This window comes from Helicoverpa armigera, chromosome 2 (assembly GCF_030705265.1).
Source record: "Helicoverpa armigera isolate CAAS_96S chromosome 2, ASM3070526v1, whole genome shotgun sequence".
Lineage (NCBI taxonomy): Eukaryota > Metazoa > Arthropoda > Insecta > Lepidoptera > Noctuidae > Helicoverpa > Helicoverpa armigera.
Genome location: NC_087121.1, coordinates 15,337,895 through 15,356,448, shown reverse-complemented (window position 1 = coordinate 15,356,448; position 18,554 = coordinate 15,337,895). Strand labels below are relative to the sequence as shown.

General features: G+C 36.6%; 3 protein-coding genes across 7 annotated transcripts; 2 read left to right on the top strand and 1 right to left on the bottom strand.

The window, feature by feature from the left end:
• Window positions 1-1,563: 1,563 nt before the first annotated feature.
• On the top strand, window positions 1,564-6,334 carry LOC110371352 (phosphoribosyl pyrophosphate synthase-associated protein 2). Of its 4 annotated transcripts, none has more exons than XM_049843765.2 (7): window positions 1,564-1,721; window positions 2,129-2,242; window positions 2,443-2,562; window positions 3,255-3,543; window positions 3,819-3,988; window positions 4,238-4,346; window positions 4,511-6,334. In XM_049843765.2, exons 1-7 carry the CDS (start codon window positions 1,711-1,713, stop codon window positions 4,814-4,816), a joined length of 1,119 nt encoding a protein of 372 aa, XP_049699722.1. In that variant the 5' UTR covers window positions 1,564-1,710; the 3' UTR covers window positions 4,817-6,334. The 4 variants fall into 4 exon arrangements, with proteins under 4 accessions (XP_049699722.1, XP_049699724.1, XP_049699723.1 ...); XM_049843767.2 differs by lacking the exon at window positions 1,564-1,721 and adding an exon at window positions 1,797-1,840; XM_049843766.2 differs by lacking the exon at window positions 1,564-1,721 and adding an exon at window positions 1,850-1,991.
• Window positions 6,335-6,661: 327 nt separating this feature from the next.
• On the top strand, window positions 6,662-9,430 carry LOC135118830 (tyrosine--tRNA ligase, mitochondrial-like). Its single transcript, XM_064041858.1, has 8 exons — window positions 6,662-7,115; window positions 7,215-7,362; window positions 7,546-7,724; window positions 7,869-8,085; window positions 8,190-8,268; window positions 8,343-8,618; window positions 8,783-8,971; window positions 9,234-9,430. The coding sequence occupies exons 1-8, from the start codon at window positions 6,979-6,981 to the stop codon at window positions 9,395-9,397; spliced, it is 1,389 nt and encodes a 462-aa protein (XP_063897928.1). The 5' UTR covers window positions 6,662-6,978; the 3' UTR covers window positions 9,398-9,430.
• A 107-nt stretch (window positions 9,431-9,537) lies between these two features.
• Window positions 9,538-18,180, bottom strand: LOC110371339 (rho GTPase-activating protein 92B). Of its 2 annotated transcripts, none has more exons than XM_064041069.1 (6): window positions 17,821-18,180; window positions 17,347-17,597; window positions 17,064-17,239; window positions 16,155-16,398; window positions 13,561-13,710; window positions 9,538-12,412 (listed from the first exon to the last, which is right to left on the bottom strand). In XM_064041069.1, exons 1-6 carry the CDS (start codon window positions 17,871-17,873, stop codon window positions 10,488-10,490), a joined length of 2,799 nt encoding a protein of 932 aa, XP_063897139.1. In that variant the 5' UTR covers window positions 17,874-18,180; the 3' UTR covers window positions 9,538-10,487. The 2 variants fall into 2 exon arrangements, with proteins under 2 accessions (XP_063897139.1, XP_063897147.1); XM_064041077.1 differs by lacking the exon at window positions 17,821-18,180 and adding an exon at window positions 17,684-17,760.
• Window positions 18,181-18,554: the final 374 nt, after the last annotated feature.

The window sequence follows — 18,554 nt, the reverse complement described above, 5'->3', positions numbered from 1 at the left end:
GGAGGAGGCAGGCGCTGCCTTCAAGCAATTCCTGCCCAACCTGAGGGGCCCAAACGCTTTCTTCTTTTTTTTTCTTTGATGGGAAATCATCAAATGACCCCTGCCGCTGTAGGTTAGCAGCGTGAGGGACTGTGAGACTCTCACTACCTACTTCTTTATATACCAGGGCCACGGTAACTTTTTCGAACAATCCCGCAGCCCCGGCAGACCTTGGCCCTGGAGGGCCCCTGGAGGGCCCGGAGGGTCTGCAAGGGATTGTTCGAAAGATTTACATACCATGGCCCTGGTACATAAAGGGCTTAAGAAGGAACATGATGTCAGTAAGAGGTGGTTTTAGTCAGTAAGAGTCTTCCATTCACGCTGCTAACCTATAGCGGGAGGGTTCATTTGATGATTTCCCATTAAAGAAAAAGGCCTGGGTTGGGCAGGAGTTGGCAGCCTGCCTCCTCCAGTTTCAATGTTCAAACATGTGTGATTTTTTTGTACTTTCAAAGTCCAGTCCTAATTAGGCGATTCTTGTAATAGTAAAAAATGTTCAGGGCATTATTCTCTACAAGAATCAATTATTTTTTTTTTGCTGGCCGGCACTTTCAGTTTTGGGTACAAAATGTTCGAGACTTGAATGATCTCCTTTGTAAAAGTAGACTTATTAAGTGGATATTATATCGATACTATTATGACAACTGCACAGCACTATGCCAATATAACATGTTATTGTAAACAACATTTATTTCTAAATATAGGTTTTTATACAGAAATAAACCAAAATATAAGTACTTTCACCATCAATTCATGTTCCCGTAACATATTTTTTATAAAATGTGAATTATTTTATGTAGTTTCTAGCAAAAATAGGTTCCTAACCTGTGTAAAGACAATCCAGCTTGATTTTGGTGCTTCCTAGCACCACACTTCACAATACAACACATAGGCATATTCGTTGATTATTTCACTATTGAAATAGTAAAGTCTTAAAAGTAAACACGAGTGATATTCTATAAAATAGCAAAAATAAGTCACGAAGAGCACCTATTTGACAGCACAACTACCATGAAATATATGGCCAGATATGGCACGCAGAAGGATTTCAAAAGTAAATGTCACCATTTTACGCAATCACAAAAATATTGTTGTCCCTGTTTTCAAATACACTTATCTGCTTAGAAAGAGTGAGACAGAACTATGTTGCATAGTTTGTTTCATATTTATATAACTATAGATACGTCAATATCAAAACGGCGTCTCCTTATAATTCTAAGCTCGATGGCTCTCAGTGTCACCAGTTAAATTTTTTTTTTTTTTTGGAATTTTATGTGTCACCAGTTAAAATAAATTGAATAGTGCTGTCCTACAACTACAATATGACCATAATACAACTATGAAACTTATTTTTTTATCACTTTAATAATCAACTTATTTTCAGATTTCAGGAGCCTTGGACCTATTTCGTTATAACTTTTTGCTTTTTCTACACACATAAACTGAAGTTACTTATATTACGGTATGTTAATAATACCGGCAATACTGCTAGTTTTGATTCGGCCAACACCCAATGCCCATTTATACAGCTCATTTTCCCACGTGTAGTAAATAAATAAGCAGTATCAAGAAACGATGACAGCTATCTTAAATGATTAAAGTCGTAAAAAGTGCTCGAAAGGTGTTTTAAAAGATACTATATAGAAACCGTAAAATCCAGCTGAAGGGGGCATGAGGAAAACGTAAACAATTTTAATTTTGACACATCCATTCATTCGTAGTTCCATTAATTTTTATCTGTGACGGCATCTATTTACTATACTCTATGGTGACGGCTCTCAATCGGGGATTCCGACTTTCTGTAATTAAAATTATTTTTACTCGTAAAACCACATTTATATATCTTTCACATATGTTTTAGCTGTGATCTATAACGAAGAAAAGTTTTTGGTTTATTTTTTTGAAGTTTTGTTTTCTCTGTTCTGCAATTATATATACAAAACTGCCATCAGGTTATTATGTTACTCAACAAAACCAGGTTTATTGTTTTTCTTGTTGATCCAACGTGCCGTCCCTTTCCCAAATTTAATATATTTACATGTGGCGGTTGATCGACCGACGAATAAGAAAACGTGCGTGACTTTTGCAGGCTGGTGGGTTTCACTAATAGATCTCACAAGAGCAATATGGAGGGTAACTCCACGTCAGACATAGTGATCATTAGCGGCAACTCGCACCCTGAACTCGCCGAACTGATCGCGCAGTAAGTCTCTGCTCCTCATCTCCTACTTTACTAGCAATTTCAAGGTTTCAGATATTGACCTAGTGTTTGACACTTGCAGAGGTTAAGTAGTTTGACCTCATTCAGATTATATTCTGTGTATAGCTTAGTAAATAAATTGAATTAGAGCTAGTTACTATAATGGCTTTGCTGCAAAAATAAATATGAATGATTTTTTCCAGTCGCCTGGGTGTGAGAAAGGGAGGATGTTCCGTTTACCACAAGACCAACAGGGAAACTATTGTGGAGATTGCAGATTCTATTCGTGGAAAGAATATTTATATTGTACAGACTGGCACTAAGTGAGTAATGCATATGAGAAGCACACAATGTAGCTGGCAATAGTAAACATCTAATAAGAATTATCAAGAAACCAGTTTTAGAGATAAAAACATATTCAGGACACTTGAGGAAATCCCGTAATATTTACATTTGTATTAATCAATTGTCTGTAGTAAAATATGGAAATAATCCTCAGTGTGGATTATGACAATATTTTCGCTGAAATGTTCTAGAGCAGGTTCTTAAATGTTTTCACATTGATATGCTAATAAGTGTGTTGTTACATATCAAGTGGATTCTCAGTAATCAGTTAGGTTACACACCTCATTGTACATTGTTACTGTCCATTACAGTAGCATTGTGTATGTTCATACAAAGTTTTTACAAAGGAGAAGTATTGTGTTTGATATTCTAATAACAATGTTGTAACTAAACAACAATGATGAAAATGTGCATGTTTTGTTTAACACTGCGATCTAGCGATCTCAAAATTCCTTTACGTAAATAAGTCTGGGAGAGAAAGAAATATTCATAACATCTTGCTTCAAATATAAAAAGTAGCTATTATGAACTGAAAACATGTGTGGCGACTGTAAAACTAACAATTAGAAAAATTTAGATATTGATAATATTGAAGTTGCATGTTTTGTTTTGATAAAATCTACTGTACCTGATCTTTCAGCAGCTATAATAACTTTAATATTTCTTTCAGAGATGTGAACAACAATATAATGGAATTATTGATAATGGCTTACGCTTGTAAGACTTCCTCGGCAAGGTCAATCGTAGGAGTGATTCCATACTTGCCCTACAGCAAACAATGCAAAATGAGGAAACGTGGCTGCATCGTAACCAAACTCCTTGCCAAAATGATGTGCAAGTCGGGCTTGACACACATCATCACAATGGACTTACACCAGAAGGAAATTCAGGGTTTCTATGAGTGCCCCGTTGATAACTTAAGAGCATCTCCATTTTTGTTGCAGTACATCCAAGAAAGTGTAAGTTAATTTTTCAATTAAATAATATTTCCTAAATTATAACTTTTGTGGAGAATTTTGAATTCTAAACACTATTTGGCAAATGTAATGTAATTAAACATAAATTACCGATCTTTATAATATTCCACCCCAAATCCCTATTAATGCATATTTTGGCTCCTGTCCCAATTCACCTACAACTGAGAACAGGTGTTGTTTTCCATAGAAGGTTAGCCAACCTAAATGGCTCTATCTCACCACATTTTTTCATAAGTAATTAAATAATGTCAATTTAGATTCCAGATTATCGTAACTCGGTAATAGTGGCTCGTAACCCAGGTTCTGCTAAGAAAGCTACTTCATACGCTGAGCGTTTACGGTTGGCCATAGCCGTCATTCACGGAGAACAGAAGGAAGCTGAGAGTGATGAAGTTGATGGACGCTACTCACCACCATGCTTACCAAAGTAAGTTCCATACATACTACATACATAAATTATACATTTATTCTCAAAAGTGGTTTATTTGATCTGATAAAGCTTAACATTTACTATAATACTGATAAGCAAAACTACTTAGATAAAAAATACGACACATTTTGTATAATATTTACACACTTGGATTTATTTCTGATAACGTCGACTATTTGAGCTATCTGCTGAGTGCAGGACAAATTGCAATAATATCTTAAACTAATTCATGTTTGGTGTTTATAGTCGATCACGCACTATGGATGTTTCTGTCGGAGTTCCCGTTCATCCAGCAAAGGAAAAGCCCCCGATCAACGTCGTTGGAGATGTCGGCGGCAGAATAGCTATCATGGTGGTAAGTTCCCAAACTATTGTCAAATACAACATGTACAATATTATTTTGGTTTACGAATGAAACATTGTGAATGGACAAGATGTTTAAAGAGGTCACGAAATTTCGAAGGAGTAATCAATCAATCAGCCTGTTTGTGGCCCCTAAAATTGCTTATTTTATTACAGGATGACATGATAGACGATGTACAATCATTCGTTGCCGCAGCGGAAGTGCTAAAGGAGTGTGGAGCGTACAAAATATACGTGTTGGCAACCCACGGATTACTGTCTTCCGACGCGCCCCGGCTTATCGAGGACTCGCCCATCGACGAGGTCGTGGTCACCAACACCGTGCCACACGAACTTCAGAAGATGCAGTGCAACAAGATCAAAACTATCGACATATCAGTCCTCCTTAGTGAGGCCATCAGACGCATTCACAACAAGGAGTCCATGTCATACCTCTTCAAAAATGTCACCCTCGAGGATTAGTCATACCTGATGTTGCTTTCCATGTTTTAATGTTAAGTATTAATTAAGTATTATGTTCCTATCTCAGTTCTATAGTCACTGTTTTTTTAGAGTATCTTTTATTGTAACAGCTATGGGTTCAGTGTATAAAAATGCCATAATCACAATTAAGTTGCTTTTATGAGTAAAGTAATCCTTGAAGTATTATGAAAACTTGACCAGTGATTATAGAACTCTGATATGGAATGGTTACATAATTCCTTGTTTGTGTATTATTTTATGTATTGTATTTTTTAAGTTTATTGTATGTTTAATTTTAATTAATATCAAATGCCTAATTAAGAAACTAAATAATTGATATAAAATATGTATATATCTATCACTATGAGTTCAAAAATGTATTTATGGCCAGTTTGTTTTTTATTGTTTGTCTTGAGTTCAGCTGCATTTTGTTTCTTCTTTGGTTGCATTTTAATTTTTAGTTTTTGTACCCACAGTAACAGTGTTCTGTACCAATAAAAGAACATTAAGTAAATTAAGTTAGTTAGAGGTTTCTTTTGTTGTATAATGTGGAGGTATTTTTAGGCTTGTTAAGTATTAAATGTATATTCATTAATGGCGACTTTAAGTCCACATTTTCTTTAACGCAATATATCACCCGTTGTCTACTTGCTTCTGATAAAGTCCATTTGAAAAATATATATTAGTGACGTTGAATTTTCAAATATAAAAAGTAATTTTAGTAAACATAATTAAACTCATATACATTTTCAGACATCAAATAGTTTTAATTGCATCGTTTTCAATCAAATAATAAAATATATATTTTTGTAATCGAAAAACTTTTCCAAATAATTATTCGTCTATTGATACTTATCACGACACAAGTTTGTCGAACTCAGTCTAACAAAGCTTGAGACTAGAAAATAAATTTTAATGTTTTTCATATGCCAATGTAATGTTTTATTCAAAAAACCTACAAACCGTTGAATTCGTGTCTGCAACTTGCGGTGGGACTGCGTTATCTAATAGAACTAGGTTTGCTAATATCTAAAATACATAACGGAACACCATTATTATAAGCCTTTCCGTCTCATACAAATAGACTGAAGAGATATCTTTAGTTTGTATTTCCAAAATGCAAGTGGCCTTTGCCGTATACACCATCAATGTTTGTTGATACTGCAATGTTTATTAAAACGATTCTAATCTTTATATTTTATAGAAAGAATGTTAGGAGTATAAAAGTAATCATAGCTTTTGTGATTGACTTATAATGTACGTAACAATTTGTTCATTTTCGTTACAAGTACAAAAAAATAACTTATATAAATCCGCTTAATTGGCCTATATTACCCGTGAATCCGACACAAATGGCGTGAACATACAATTTCAGTGTATAAATTGTTACGTATAAAGTTATAATATGTGAGAATTATAGTAATACAAATATAAATTAATTTGTATAGCTAAGAATATAGCGTAAATGTGTACTACTTAATATAGACTATATAAATAGAAATAAAATTGTGGCATATATATCGATTTTTTATTACTAAACATTAATCTTGAGTTCGACAAATGACTAACTGCTCGGACACTGCTCTGCTCGACCCCTGTGGAAACTGTATTGCGTAAAGATATATCCTTTCTGTGAAGAGAATAAGATTATATGATAAAGTATATAATACGAAGACTTAGTATCCCACTCGATATAATAATCCATTCTGCATAGAGAGTTACTATGTGTATGATGATTCTTATCTTGTCCAAATATATGATGATCAAAATTATTTATTCCCAAACGATGATGAAACTACTATCCCTAATCGTAAGCGCGATTCCGAACGACTCATAACATGTCATAATTATGTCAGAAATAGCGATTTGATAAATTCGTGCAAATTTGAACTTTATTGCGAAGAACATAAATCTTAAATTTGACCTTAGTTTTTAAAGTGAATAAAATATACTGCAAGATTTGAAGATTCTCAATGCAGAGCTCCGAGTACAAATTAAATAAACTGTATTATATAATGTAAAAGGGAAACTCATAATCGTCATAAAATTCCCCTACATTGCGAAACAATTGCGGCCAAAAATCTCGCATCTAGTTTTAAGATTGAGGTTATAGCTTACAGATTGTATTTATCCAGAACTGAGGGAATTTCTAGAGACCAGCCATGAAATTACTGAAGCAAATAATGTGTGTGCCAAGAATGACCTGGCTACAAGCGTGTAAACGAACTTATTCCAGTAGAAATATTCTAAAACTCAGTGAAAGAGGGATGTATCAAGATATGTTTCCTAACACTGCTGGGTAAGTTTATGATGTACTTTATTACTGAAAAATTTACTTAAATGATTTAAAACACCGAACAGTGTTCCCCAAGGTATTTATTTCTGTATTCTGTTCTAGATCTGAAATCCGGGACCTATTGAACAAAGCTCCACAGTGCGTTTATGCTGGGTTTGACCCCACAGCGGATAGTCTTCACGTTGGAAACTTGCTGGTCATCATAAATCTCCTGCACTGGCAAAGAGGAGGTCACAATGTTGTTGCTTTGGTAAAGTATTGTTCAATATACTTCTAGTTTAAAAAAAGAATATTTACAAAGTTTGTAATCATCAATTTTTATATAACAGTGGCAACAAAATGAAAACAAACAGCTACAACTTTGTAACTGGCCACTGCAGAAGAGTAAACTTTCTTAAAAGCAGATTTAACATTTAACCTTTTTTCTGTTCAGGTAGGAGGAGCCACAGGATACATTGGAGATCCCAGTGGCAGAAGCACAGACAGAATAGCTATGCAAAGTGATATCATACAAGAAAATGTTAAATGTATCCAAAGCAACCTTGAGACTGTATTTGAAAACCACAAGAAATATATCTGGACACAAGACGAAAGTAAACTTAAACCTATCAAGTAATTATAGACAGGAATTATTTTGTATATCAACTAAAACCTTCTACCGCTTAACAAATTTAATAACAAAATTAAACAGACACTTTATTATTTTATAGATATAAATAATCTACTAATTGTAATAATACCTATGTAAATTTTCAGGGTTGTCAACAATGAAACTTGGTACAGAAATATAAACTCCATACAATTTGTGAGTGAGATTGGAAGGAACTTCCGCATGGGCACCATGCTTTTAAAACAGAGTGTGCAAAGCAGAATAAACTCGGAAATCGGAATGAGTTTCACTGAATTTGCATACCAGATATTCCAATCATATGACTGGCAGCATTTACTGAAAGAATATAACTGCAGATTTCAGGTAAACAATATTTACCATATTCATATTCATATCAATTTTAAATAGGTAACATATTTAAAACTGATGCTATGGAATTGGTTATTATTTTTCAAATAATGTTTCAGATAGGTGGCAGTGACCAAATGGGCAACATAAGTGCGGGACATGAATTGATAAGCAGGACTGCAAAGACAAATGTTTATGGTTAGTTTTGATTACAATCTTGATTAAAACAATTTTTTTTATTGTAATTTTTAAAGGTTTTTTTTTATTTTCAGGTCTAACACTGCCTCTAGTCACAACTGAAGAAGGCGACAAATTCGGAAAGTCAGCCGGAAACGCAATATGGCTAGACCCAAAGAAAACTAGCCCATATAGCTTATACCAGTTCTTTATAAGAACAAAAGATTCTGAAGTAGAGAAGTTACTGAAATTATTTACTTTCTATAGCTTAGGAGAAATAAAGGATATCATGTTTAAGCATAAGGAGCATCCAGAGCAAAGATATCCGCAGACCTGTTTGGCTGACCAACTCACTACTTTAGTACATGGAAGTGAGTTCTAACATTACAGCTAAAATGATACATTTTCCCTTATCCCTATATTATTGACCCTTTATCAGGGTTACACGTTTTAGACTTTACATATTGCTCCTAAAGCAGACATTTGCTTAGCAGTCATTTCACCAATAATGTTCAAAATAATATTGTATTTTCAGAGGAAGGCCTAGAGCGCGCAATGAAAGCAACAGACGCGATATACTCAAAAGACGTGAAGTCACTGGTTGCGCTCAGTAGTACAGAGTTAGAGCAAGTATTCGAAAATGCTACAGTCACAAACCTGCTGTTGTCGCCTGGTATCACCGTGCTGGAACTCGGCATGAAGGCCAAGTGCTTCCCTACTGAGAGTAAGACCATTTTCAAAATTATAAATCTGTTTGAAAAAAGTAAGAAGTCAATAAACTACACTAATACAATAGTAACAACCCTAGTCTTCATCGTTCATCTGTGTGGACAAACAATTAATATTATTATTTTTCGAATTATCTTAGCCCTATTGCTTTCCACAAGGCGAATAATAAAAATAAGAAATAATCTTCGAATTTGGTACCTATTGTCGCTCCAAGTTTAGTTCATATTTTTGTAAAAATCATGTTCTTTCTTCATCAGGAGATGCAATGCGGATAATACAAGCAGGAGGATTCTACATAAACCACCAGAAAATACAGAAGATTGACGAAGTGATCACGCAGTCGGCGCACATACTGCCCAACTTACTGTCTTTGCTCAGGGTGGGCAAGCGTAACTATTATATTGTTAAATGGCAAACGTGAAATACTATAATATAGATTATTTAGGAATTCAAACTTGTTTGATTTTCCTTCAAACTCATTATTAGCTAACTGATTATTATTACAGAACTGTGATTCTTTATAGGAGATTAAAGGTAAATTTAAATGATGAAAGACGCGTATAATGTTTGGGCTATTTTATTAATACTTACAACAGAAGCTGGTATACTTGAAGTATATAATAATAAAATGCATATCACATAAGATTGTAAACACTACATAACATACTTACAGCTAAAATAATAGTCATTGAAACAGCATTGCGTTGATTACTAATCTAATGCATTGACAAGTGACGACGGTATCCATTAGACACGGTCAGTTGGTCAACGCCGGTACGATTACATAAATACAATTTAATTAACTCTCAATACAAAAAATAAAATCTATGTTTAGCAAATAAAATGACTTGCCGGCGCTGGCCAAATGTCTAGTGGTCAAATGGAAACACACCATTACAAATATCGTAAAAATATGGCCGTTTGTTACGTCAACAACATTTGTGCATCCCCCGCTTGTGGCCACCGACCGGGAGTGGTGATAATATTTTTCTAATATCACAATTATTAATTGCAACATTTTATCAATATACAACATTCCATTATTTATTAAAATTAGATTGCATAAAAAAGCTACATAGACAATCTAACCGATATGTCTTTTTGGAATAATATTCCGGGGTCAATGATTAATCGTCAGACTAACATACGTATTACGCAAAAGCTGTAATTTCTATTTTGGTAATAGATAATATTATTCAAATTATCACGTGTTATCTTATTATTAATTCTAGAGTTTTACAAAAATAAATACATAATACTCATTTGATGCAAAGAAAACTTTTCTCAAATAACATTTTTCTACGTGACCGAAGCACGGTATAAGCAGAAAATAAAGAGCCAACATCAGTCTCGTTGCGACATCATAATTTACGATAGCGGGAACTAGAATTATTATAATAGACCACGATCATAACAGTGTTGTCGCGCCCTGTTTACTGTGATGCGGCGACACGCAGTAACTAACGTCGTCGCTTCAACCGCGGCATGGGCACTGGCACGAACGGCGCCCGCTAAAGATCCGTACTCTCACGCAGTGGCTGCACAGCCGGCGCCTCAGGCCGCGCCGGCTGTGTGGCAGGCACGGCGGGCGGCGACTGTGCCAGTGGGGCGGTCGGTGCCGCGCCTGTAACCGCTGGCGCCGCTACTGGCGGCGGCGGCGCGGGGACTAGAGGTCGCGGCGGCCGGCCCGGCTGTGGCCGCGGCGACGGACACTCCGTGATGTCACCCTCCGACTGCGAAAGCTGTCTGCTCGCCACGCATAGGCTCCTCGGCTCCTCCAAGTCACCATCCCGCCCACCCGAACTATGTGTACGTTGCACGGTCGCGCGTGGGGTTTCATCGCCATCTTTGTCAGCGGGGACCGCGGTGGCCCCGACTTGTATGACCGTGGGGTGGTGTTTGTCGACGGTGTAGATGTGAGTGCGCTCGAGCACGGTGGGCTGGCCGGCGAGGTCGGGCGCGTCGCCCAGCGAGGAGCGCGGCGCGCGGAAGCTCTGCGGGCGCAGCGTGGCGGGGCGCTCGGGCACGGCGGGCTTGTGCCGCAGCTGCACGTCGGCGTCGGGCGCGGGCTCGGGCGCCGGCACGATGGTGCGCGGCGCCGCCACGGGGCGCGGCGGCGGCTGCCCGCTCGGCTTCGTGGCAGTCTGCAAGCGTGCCGGGGTTATCTTGTCAGCTAATGGCCGTTCGGCTCCCAACGACGCAGGCCCACTAAATGCATCACCGACCACTTTCATTCTACTAACGACTCCGGTCTGCGCGGTCACGTTCTTTACCACTAGTGTGGAGTCTTTCCCGTCGGGCGCCTTCATAATGTCCTTGTCGAGCTCGAGGCTCTGGCGGCGCGTGTCGGCGAGCAGCTCGTTCCGCGCCTCCTCCTTCATGGCCTTGCTCTGTCGGTAGGTGGAGCGGTTGATGGTCTGTACGCCGGTGATCACCTTGCCGGTGTCCGATATGACGGGTCTGGGCGGCTTGGCAGGCTTGTCGATGTCAGCCTTCGCTGTATTCGTCTGTTCTTTTACTATTTCTGGCGCAGGGAGCTGCGTCTGCGGTTGTGGTTGGGGCGGAGGCTGTGGCTCTATTACTACTTTTTTATTTTTATCTGGTGTGAAATTAGGCGGCACGGGAGCCAATGGTTTGTTTTTTCGCCTCATGATCGGCTTTGGACTTCCGTGTGGGGGACTAGATTGATCAGATAATGAACTGTTGGACTGAGCCTTCTTCATGTCGTTTTCGAGCAATATTAAACTAGTGTCGTGACTGTTGCTCCTCGAGTGGCGGCCTGCGCTATCAGTTAATTTGCTTAGACTTTGGTGATTGTAGTCGAACATAGACTTGCTCATGCTGCTGTAGTCGCCGTTCGTGGGCTCGTGGCTCAGTGCTGCGGTCTGGTTGTAACCGTGGACGAAATTAGGCGAGAAACCGTACTCGCATTGATCTGGAAGTAGATCCTCTTTGGTGAATGAAATGAAGAAGTTTAGATCGTCCTTGTAGAACCAGTCGGCGTGTTTGATGAGCAGTTCAACGATGCAGTTGACTGCAGTTGTGATGTTCATGTCGAATGTGCTCTCGTCGGCCGCCCACAGGAGGTTGGGAGCGATCACGATGGCCAGGTTCGAGGGGGTCATTTTGTTTGTACTTTGGTTCTGTGTCAAAGTAGACAAAAATTTGATAAGGTACCTAAGATTTTGGAAGTTAGCCTCGGGCAGTAGGTGTATGGCTTCCCAGATGGCGTTGAGCCGGGTCTGTTCGGAGGGCTGCCGGGAGGCGGTGACGAAGTTCTCGTAGAGGCGGTAGGTGAGCAGCGGCTCGGGCAGCTCGCGCAGGTAGCACTTGAGCACCGAGGCCACCACGTGCATGTCGCGGTAGTCGCGCGGCAGCGGCACGTTGAACAGCCCCGCGTCTAGAGACAGCTTCATGCGCCGCACTTTAGACGTGCCTGGAACAGATCAACGTACATTATTCTCGACAATGTTATGATATTCACTATTGAAACAATGCGCGGTTTGATAACATTATTATTATAACATCGGAGATCGGCAGTTTGGAGCTCCATTCAATGGCAGCTTGTAATATCTCTTTTATGGATATCTACTTATTCAGCCAATTTTATTATTTTCCTCAATCATAAATTATCATCTTCTTTTATTATTATTATTTTATAGATTATAATTATCTAACATAGGTTAAGTTGTTTTTGTTACTAGCATTTTATGGGCCTTGGCGTCTGAAAATATAAGATTTTTATTTTACGTAGATCAATACATACATATATGGAAAAACATAGATATGATTGCAATTCGCTAATACCTTTGAAATCGTTATTTATTTAATGAATAAAATTTATAAAGATATATAGAAATTTATAAAGAAATCTCATAAGAACAACTCTTTTCGATGACTTTTAACTGAGTAAATAACAATTTACACCTAATATAAATTAAACATCAAAACATTAACTTCAAAATAATGCGAATTTCCTTAAACACGTGAGTTAAATACACAGTGTGGTTTTATTTATCAACAGGCTTTAGTAGGCATTTAGTATTTTCGAGTGCAATTCATATTACACATAAATAATGTGTGCCATGATTTTTGAACTATAAAATTGACTAATCTGGAATGTACGTACATATATGTTCTTTTTCCTCTAAACCTAAATCACCTTTGGTGTGCTATTCACCTTTGCTACAAAACTAAACTTTTGGTAAGTTGTTCTATTTACACCCACGGACTTAACGGGACACCAAGGTACCAAAAATGGAACTATTTATATACCTAACAGGTTTTATTTAGAAGTAGTGTTATAGTGAATTGCTTGCGCTTAGATTTTTGCTTTTATAATTAAGATTTTATAACCTAAATGAAGGATGTATTGCTACCGATGAAACCGTCTTGGCTTTTTATTAACCTTACAATAGCTGGAAGAATTTTGCTAATTATGAAATATACGAAAAGATAGTGTACCTAGAATTTGTGCTTTTATGTAAGTCAAGCTTTGACATGTAATTTAATTCTGAACAGTACAAATGCCTGGACATTTCATGACTAAAAATTGCTAAATAAAGTTAATTTTCCAGTACTTACCGCCAGCGATCCTGAACAGTCCTTCTTCGTTAAGCGCCAACTCGTGTAGGGTGCAAACACATAGCTCTATGGGGAACGCTATGGTGCGGCCCGTCACCCTCAGGTGCTCTTCTAGCGGGTACCCGAATACAGGCTTCACGGAACTGTCGTCTGAAGCAAGGAGGTTTTATTCTGTTTAATTTATTTTAGATTATTATATGTATAGATATGTTAAGTGTTGTTGTAGGGAGCAAACACATAGCTCTATGGGGAACGCTATGGTGCGGCCCGTCACCCTCAGGTGCTCTTCTAGCGGGTATCCGAATACCGGCTTCACGGAACTGTCGTCTGAAGCAAAGAGGTTTTATACTGTTTTATTTATTGTAATATGTAACAGTCTCCATGTCATTTGACATTTATATTTGAATTCTTGTGCCCTTTTTCGTGAATAAATTTTAAATGAAAACTTGCACTAATGCTAATAATATAGTTGGTTCCATTAAAAAACTATAGGTAACAGAACTTTTTCCAGGTATTATTTGGTGTAGGTATGACATATTTGAAGTCCTGGTAATGTCACCTATTTGATGGCATTTTCACGCAGTTGGTAAAGGAAAAAACAGTTAGGAGGAAATATGACATGTTTTAGTATGTCTGTGCTATGATTAGTCAGTTATTATTAAAATGTTATATAATATATTTTATTACTGGTTACCCTAATACCATTTTAGTTGACATACATATAATTATGTCTAAATGCACCGTGAATCATACAAGTGTCGTGTTCTAAAACTGTTTTTACGTCGCTCACCAAATAAAGTTGGTCAAACTTTCACATAACAGAATATAAAAAATATACATAATTTGTTTCTGATTCTCAATAGTTTATCTTGCGTGCTCCCAAAAAGTAGTTTATTGGTGTGTTTATTTGTTTCTAATAAGATCTTTTTTGTGCTCTGTCTCAATAGTTTGAACTATCTTTTTGTTTAGAATTTGATTGGCTGTGAAAATCATCTTTTTTCCCCCAAATTTCACATCTGCCATCGGCTATTCAGCCATAATCAGATTTTCTGTCCTGATTTGTGTTTCAGGAGATATTTCAGTAAATACACTCCTCCAATCGTCATAATGTTCTACCCTCTAGCTAGGGTCTCTGGTCTAATTGTAGTATTTGCCATCGTTTCAGTCTTGTGATGTCACTGTTATTATTAACCAGGTCCCTCGCCAATTGGTTAGTGTGATTCAGAACTGCTGGACCAAATCTCAAAATGCATTTACTCCATCTTTTTAAAACCTACGACTTCACAGAGCCACTTTTTTATTTAAGAATCATCTAATACCCACCACCTTCTTTTAACGGTCATTCCCAATAATCTATCTAATTTTTGTTTTGCTTAGAGATAGGAATTACTTCTATGAGGCTAATGTCAATATTCAATATCTAGTAAGCAAATCAACACCGAATATTGGGATCGGCCGTAAGACTACAGCTACCATCTGAGTAGATAGCTAAATCGGTACCGTCGATTGGCGGAAGTATTATGTTGATATACGTGTCGTCAACGGATGTATACATTACGCTCATTCAATGCTAGCATACATAATGTATTGAAGGAACTTTTGGAGACATTCAAATGCATCGGGGACTCACTTTGAATATTTTATGCCTTGATTTTCCATTCAACTTCATTTCTCTTTTAAATGAATATTATATTCATTGTAAAAATGTATTTTAAGTGACAAACCAGTTATAAATTTTATAAATACATATGCTTTAGATTAACAGCTATATATCCTGTTAGCGATTATAAATATATTGCTATCAGACAGATAGAAATAAGCTAACTGCATCAATCATGTAGGGGATATTTTTTACATTTCCTTCTAGTACATTCGTAACGCGCCAACATCCGTATCATTGTATGGTAATGATTATTGAATAATTAAAAGAGGATGTTGATAAAATATTTGTTTGTAGATACTTAAATATTAAACTAATGAGTTTTGAGATGTGTTATTTAGATTAGTTTATTCGTTAATGGGTGATGATTACTTAATGAGACCCACAACCAGAAAAAAATGCATTTTTCAAATCATATGACTAACTAACTTCTGATTGACTTTGTTGACTTATGGTGCAGGAAAAAATGGTAAGGAATTTTGATAAAAGTGACCAATATCTGTGCCCTCTGCAGTGCAGTAGTGATATAATATAAAAAATATAAATAAACAAAGCATATAATGAAAGAAATACGATTTATTAATGGCCAATTATTTTAAAAATGATTCAAAATTTTGAAACAGATAATAATTACATTATATGTAAAAATAATGAGTAATGGACTAATGACTAATGGATGAGTGATAAACATATTTGATTTAATACATTCCCTTTCGGGTTTTAAAATAAAAATGAAAACATGCTAAAGATATTGAGATCTGTACTACAGAATCTGACTATGAATGAAGCACTACTCAAAATTAGATTCAGACAAAGTGATTTTTAATACAAGCCAGAGATACAATGCTTCTTAATTCAAGTTCTAGAATACAGATAAAAGCAACTAACTACAACAACATTCTAGTTTTCCCATCCACCAAAGCGTTATACTTACTTATGAATCGTTCTAGCTCTGGAACCGTATCTTGTAGGGAATGTAGTGCCGACTCATGGTAAGCTCTCTGTAGTTTGACGTACTGTAGTAGTGTGTGTGCTAACTGGGCTTCCTTAGCAACAAGTGCAAACATGTCTGCAGCCAAGGCATCTCGGGCTGCCTCCACTCGGATCCCAACATCTTCCAGCTCTTCTCTTGCAGCATTTAATTTAGTTGGGTTCTCCTCTTTCTGCCGCTCTAAATGCTACAAAGTTAAAATTATCTAATCATTTATTTTGGTTGTGTTAATCTTTTGATGTGAGTAATCTAATCAAAATGGGTAAGTACCGGTCCTTACCACTAACTAGCATTAATGACAATCTAACATAAATAGTCAGTAACTACTTTGTATGAAGTCTAAATTCAGCTATAATATTTGTATTTGTTGTCAATGTATCTATTGGAACCAGGGTCAGTGAGTGAGGTTGTTTCAAGTCATCAATACATTGTACTAATTAAATTAGTAAGAAAGAGAATGCCATTCAATGTCAGTAACTTAGGAATGAAACAATGGGCTTGTATTTAATGTTAAAACATATGTATGTATAATGGATCGAGATATGCATTATTGTTGAATTGGACCAAAATAACAACTGATAAGCATGCATATTATTTTATTTAACTTTCCTGTTAGGCTTAGTCTGTCTGATATTGATTAGCTCAGTATACAGTGTGAGTAATCTTCAATTACAAGATTACTTTGACATTGCAATCTCCCAAATATCACAACATGGTTTAACAGTTTTGTTTACATGGTACATATCTTAAACCTGCAGATAAAGTATTTATATCTCAATAGAGTAAGAATTGATCCTATGTTTTGGTGTTTAGATAAATTGTGATAACTAAGAGCACATAGATATAACTCACATGATATCTGCTGGTGGCAGTTTCCTTCTCGCTCATGAGCCTGTTGAGCTGCTTCTTGGCTTTCATTATGGCTGGAAGATCCTGGTCACTAATAGTTGTGAGAGGTGCACATACTAACTGTTCTACCTTCAGTTCATGCTCCGCTATCTCATTTGCCAGAAATTTCTCTGTTTTACCTACACAAAAACCATTTAATGATTATTATTTTACCACTATGTAATTTTGTGAAAACTTAAATTTTTCCTTTTATTCTAATTATGGTCAAGGCAAATTCGTCACTTACCACATTCATATAAAATATATTTTAAAATGCTATCATCGTCATCAAAATTGCTGGCTTCACACATAGATAATCCAAGGAGGTATTCAGGCAGTTTCTTAAGTCTTTTCTCTCTGGCTGCAGGGTCCTGGCCCTGTGTACTACCTGCTCCTGTTGACAGTCTCTTGCTAACCAACTGTAAGGCATTTCTGAGGTGCTCTACTTTTCTGTCTGCTGTTTGCAACTCGTCTGTCAAGCCTTCCGCTTTTCCTGACCTGGAAATAACAATATAGATGAGCTATGCTGTTATCAACTACGAATCGCTCAAACAACTAAATAACGTAATAAAAAATACTGTTACTTTTTTCTCATGATACCACTTCTGCATGGGATAAAGTGTTACTGATCCAAGTAATAAGATTACAAAAACAACGGACCAAACCCACAAAGAAGTGAATCTTATCTCATAGTTAAGATAATGTAAAGTACATATCATACCTTGAAAATGTTTGGTCGGCGAGTTGCTTAACCCTATAGAACTGTTTCTTCATTGTCACTAATCAATTTCGATGAAATTATTTTAAGTTACAAGGTCATTGGACCCAATAGCAAAATAATAAAACGATCAAGATTTCGCTTAAAACGTAATGTCAGAACGTCAATGAGATCATCCTCATCAAAGAATGTAGCAGAAAGACACGTAAATTAACTACACAAAAATTCCATTAAGGCACTACATTTCCATTATTCACTTATAACGCTTAAATTAAACTTATTTATTTGTAATTTTTACGTATAAAGATTCAGCATAAAAATACACTCGATGAATCAGAAAAATAAAATAACCACAGATAACTAATTAAATATTAATAGAACTAAAATCTAGTTGTGATTTGTTTAAAATTATCTGTACCTGGCAACAAAACGCAACTTTAGTGTTGTAACCTGTAAACCGTAACCAAACTGTAACTATCTGCAAAATAGTTGGACTTATGGCAGAATTTAGTAATGAATGTAGTTTAGTACGGAAATCTGATTATACGAGATTAAAGCAAAAATAAGGATCCGTCTTTAAAGCACTTTCACACCTGCGGATTTTGGACACAACAATAAAGAATATGAAAACTATCGGTACAAACGAAGAGACCTATAAAATATACTATAGGTATTTTGCATTGGTTTTTTGCATCGAAAAACTGAAATCTGGAACAAAAATCTGCTATCGTGAAAGC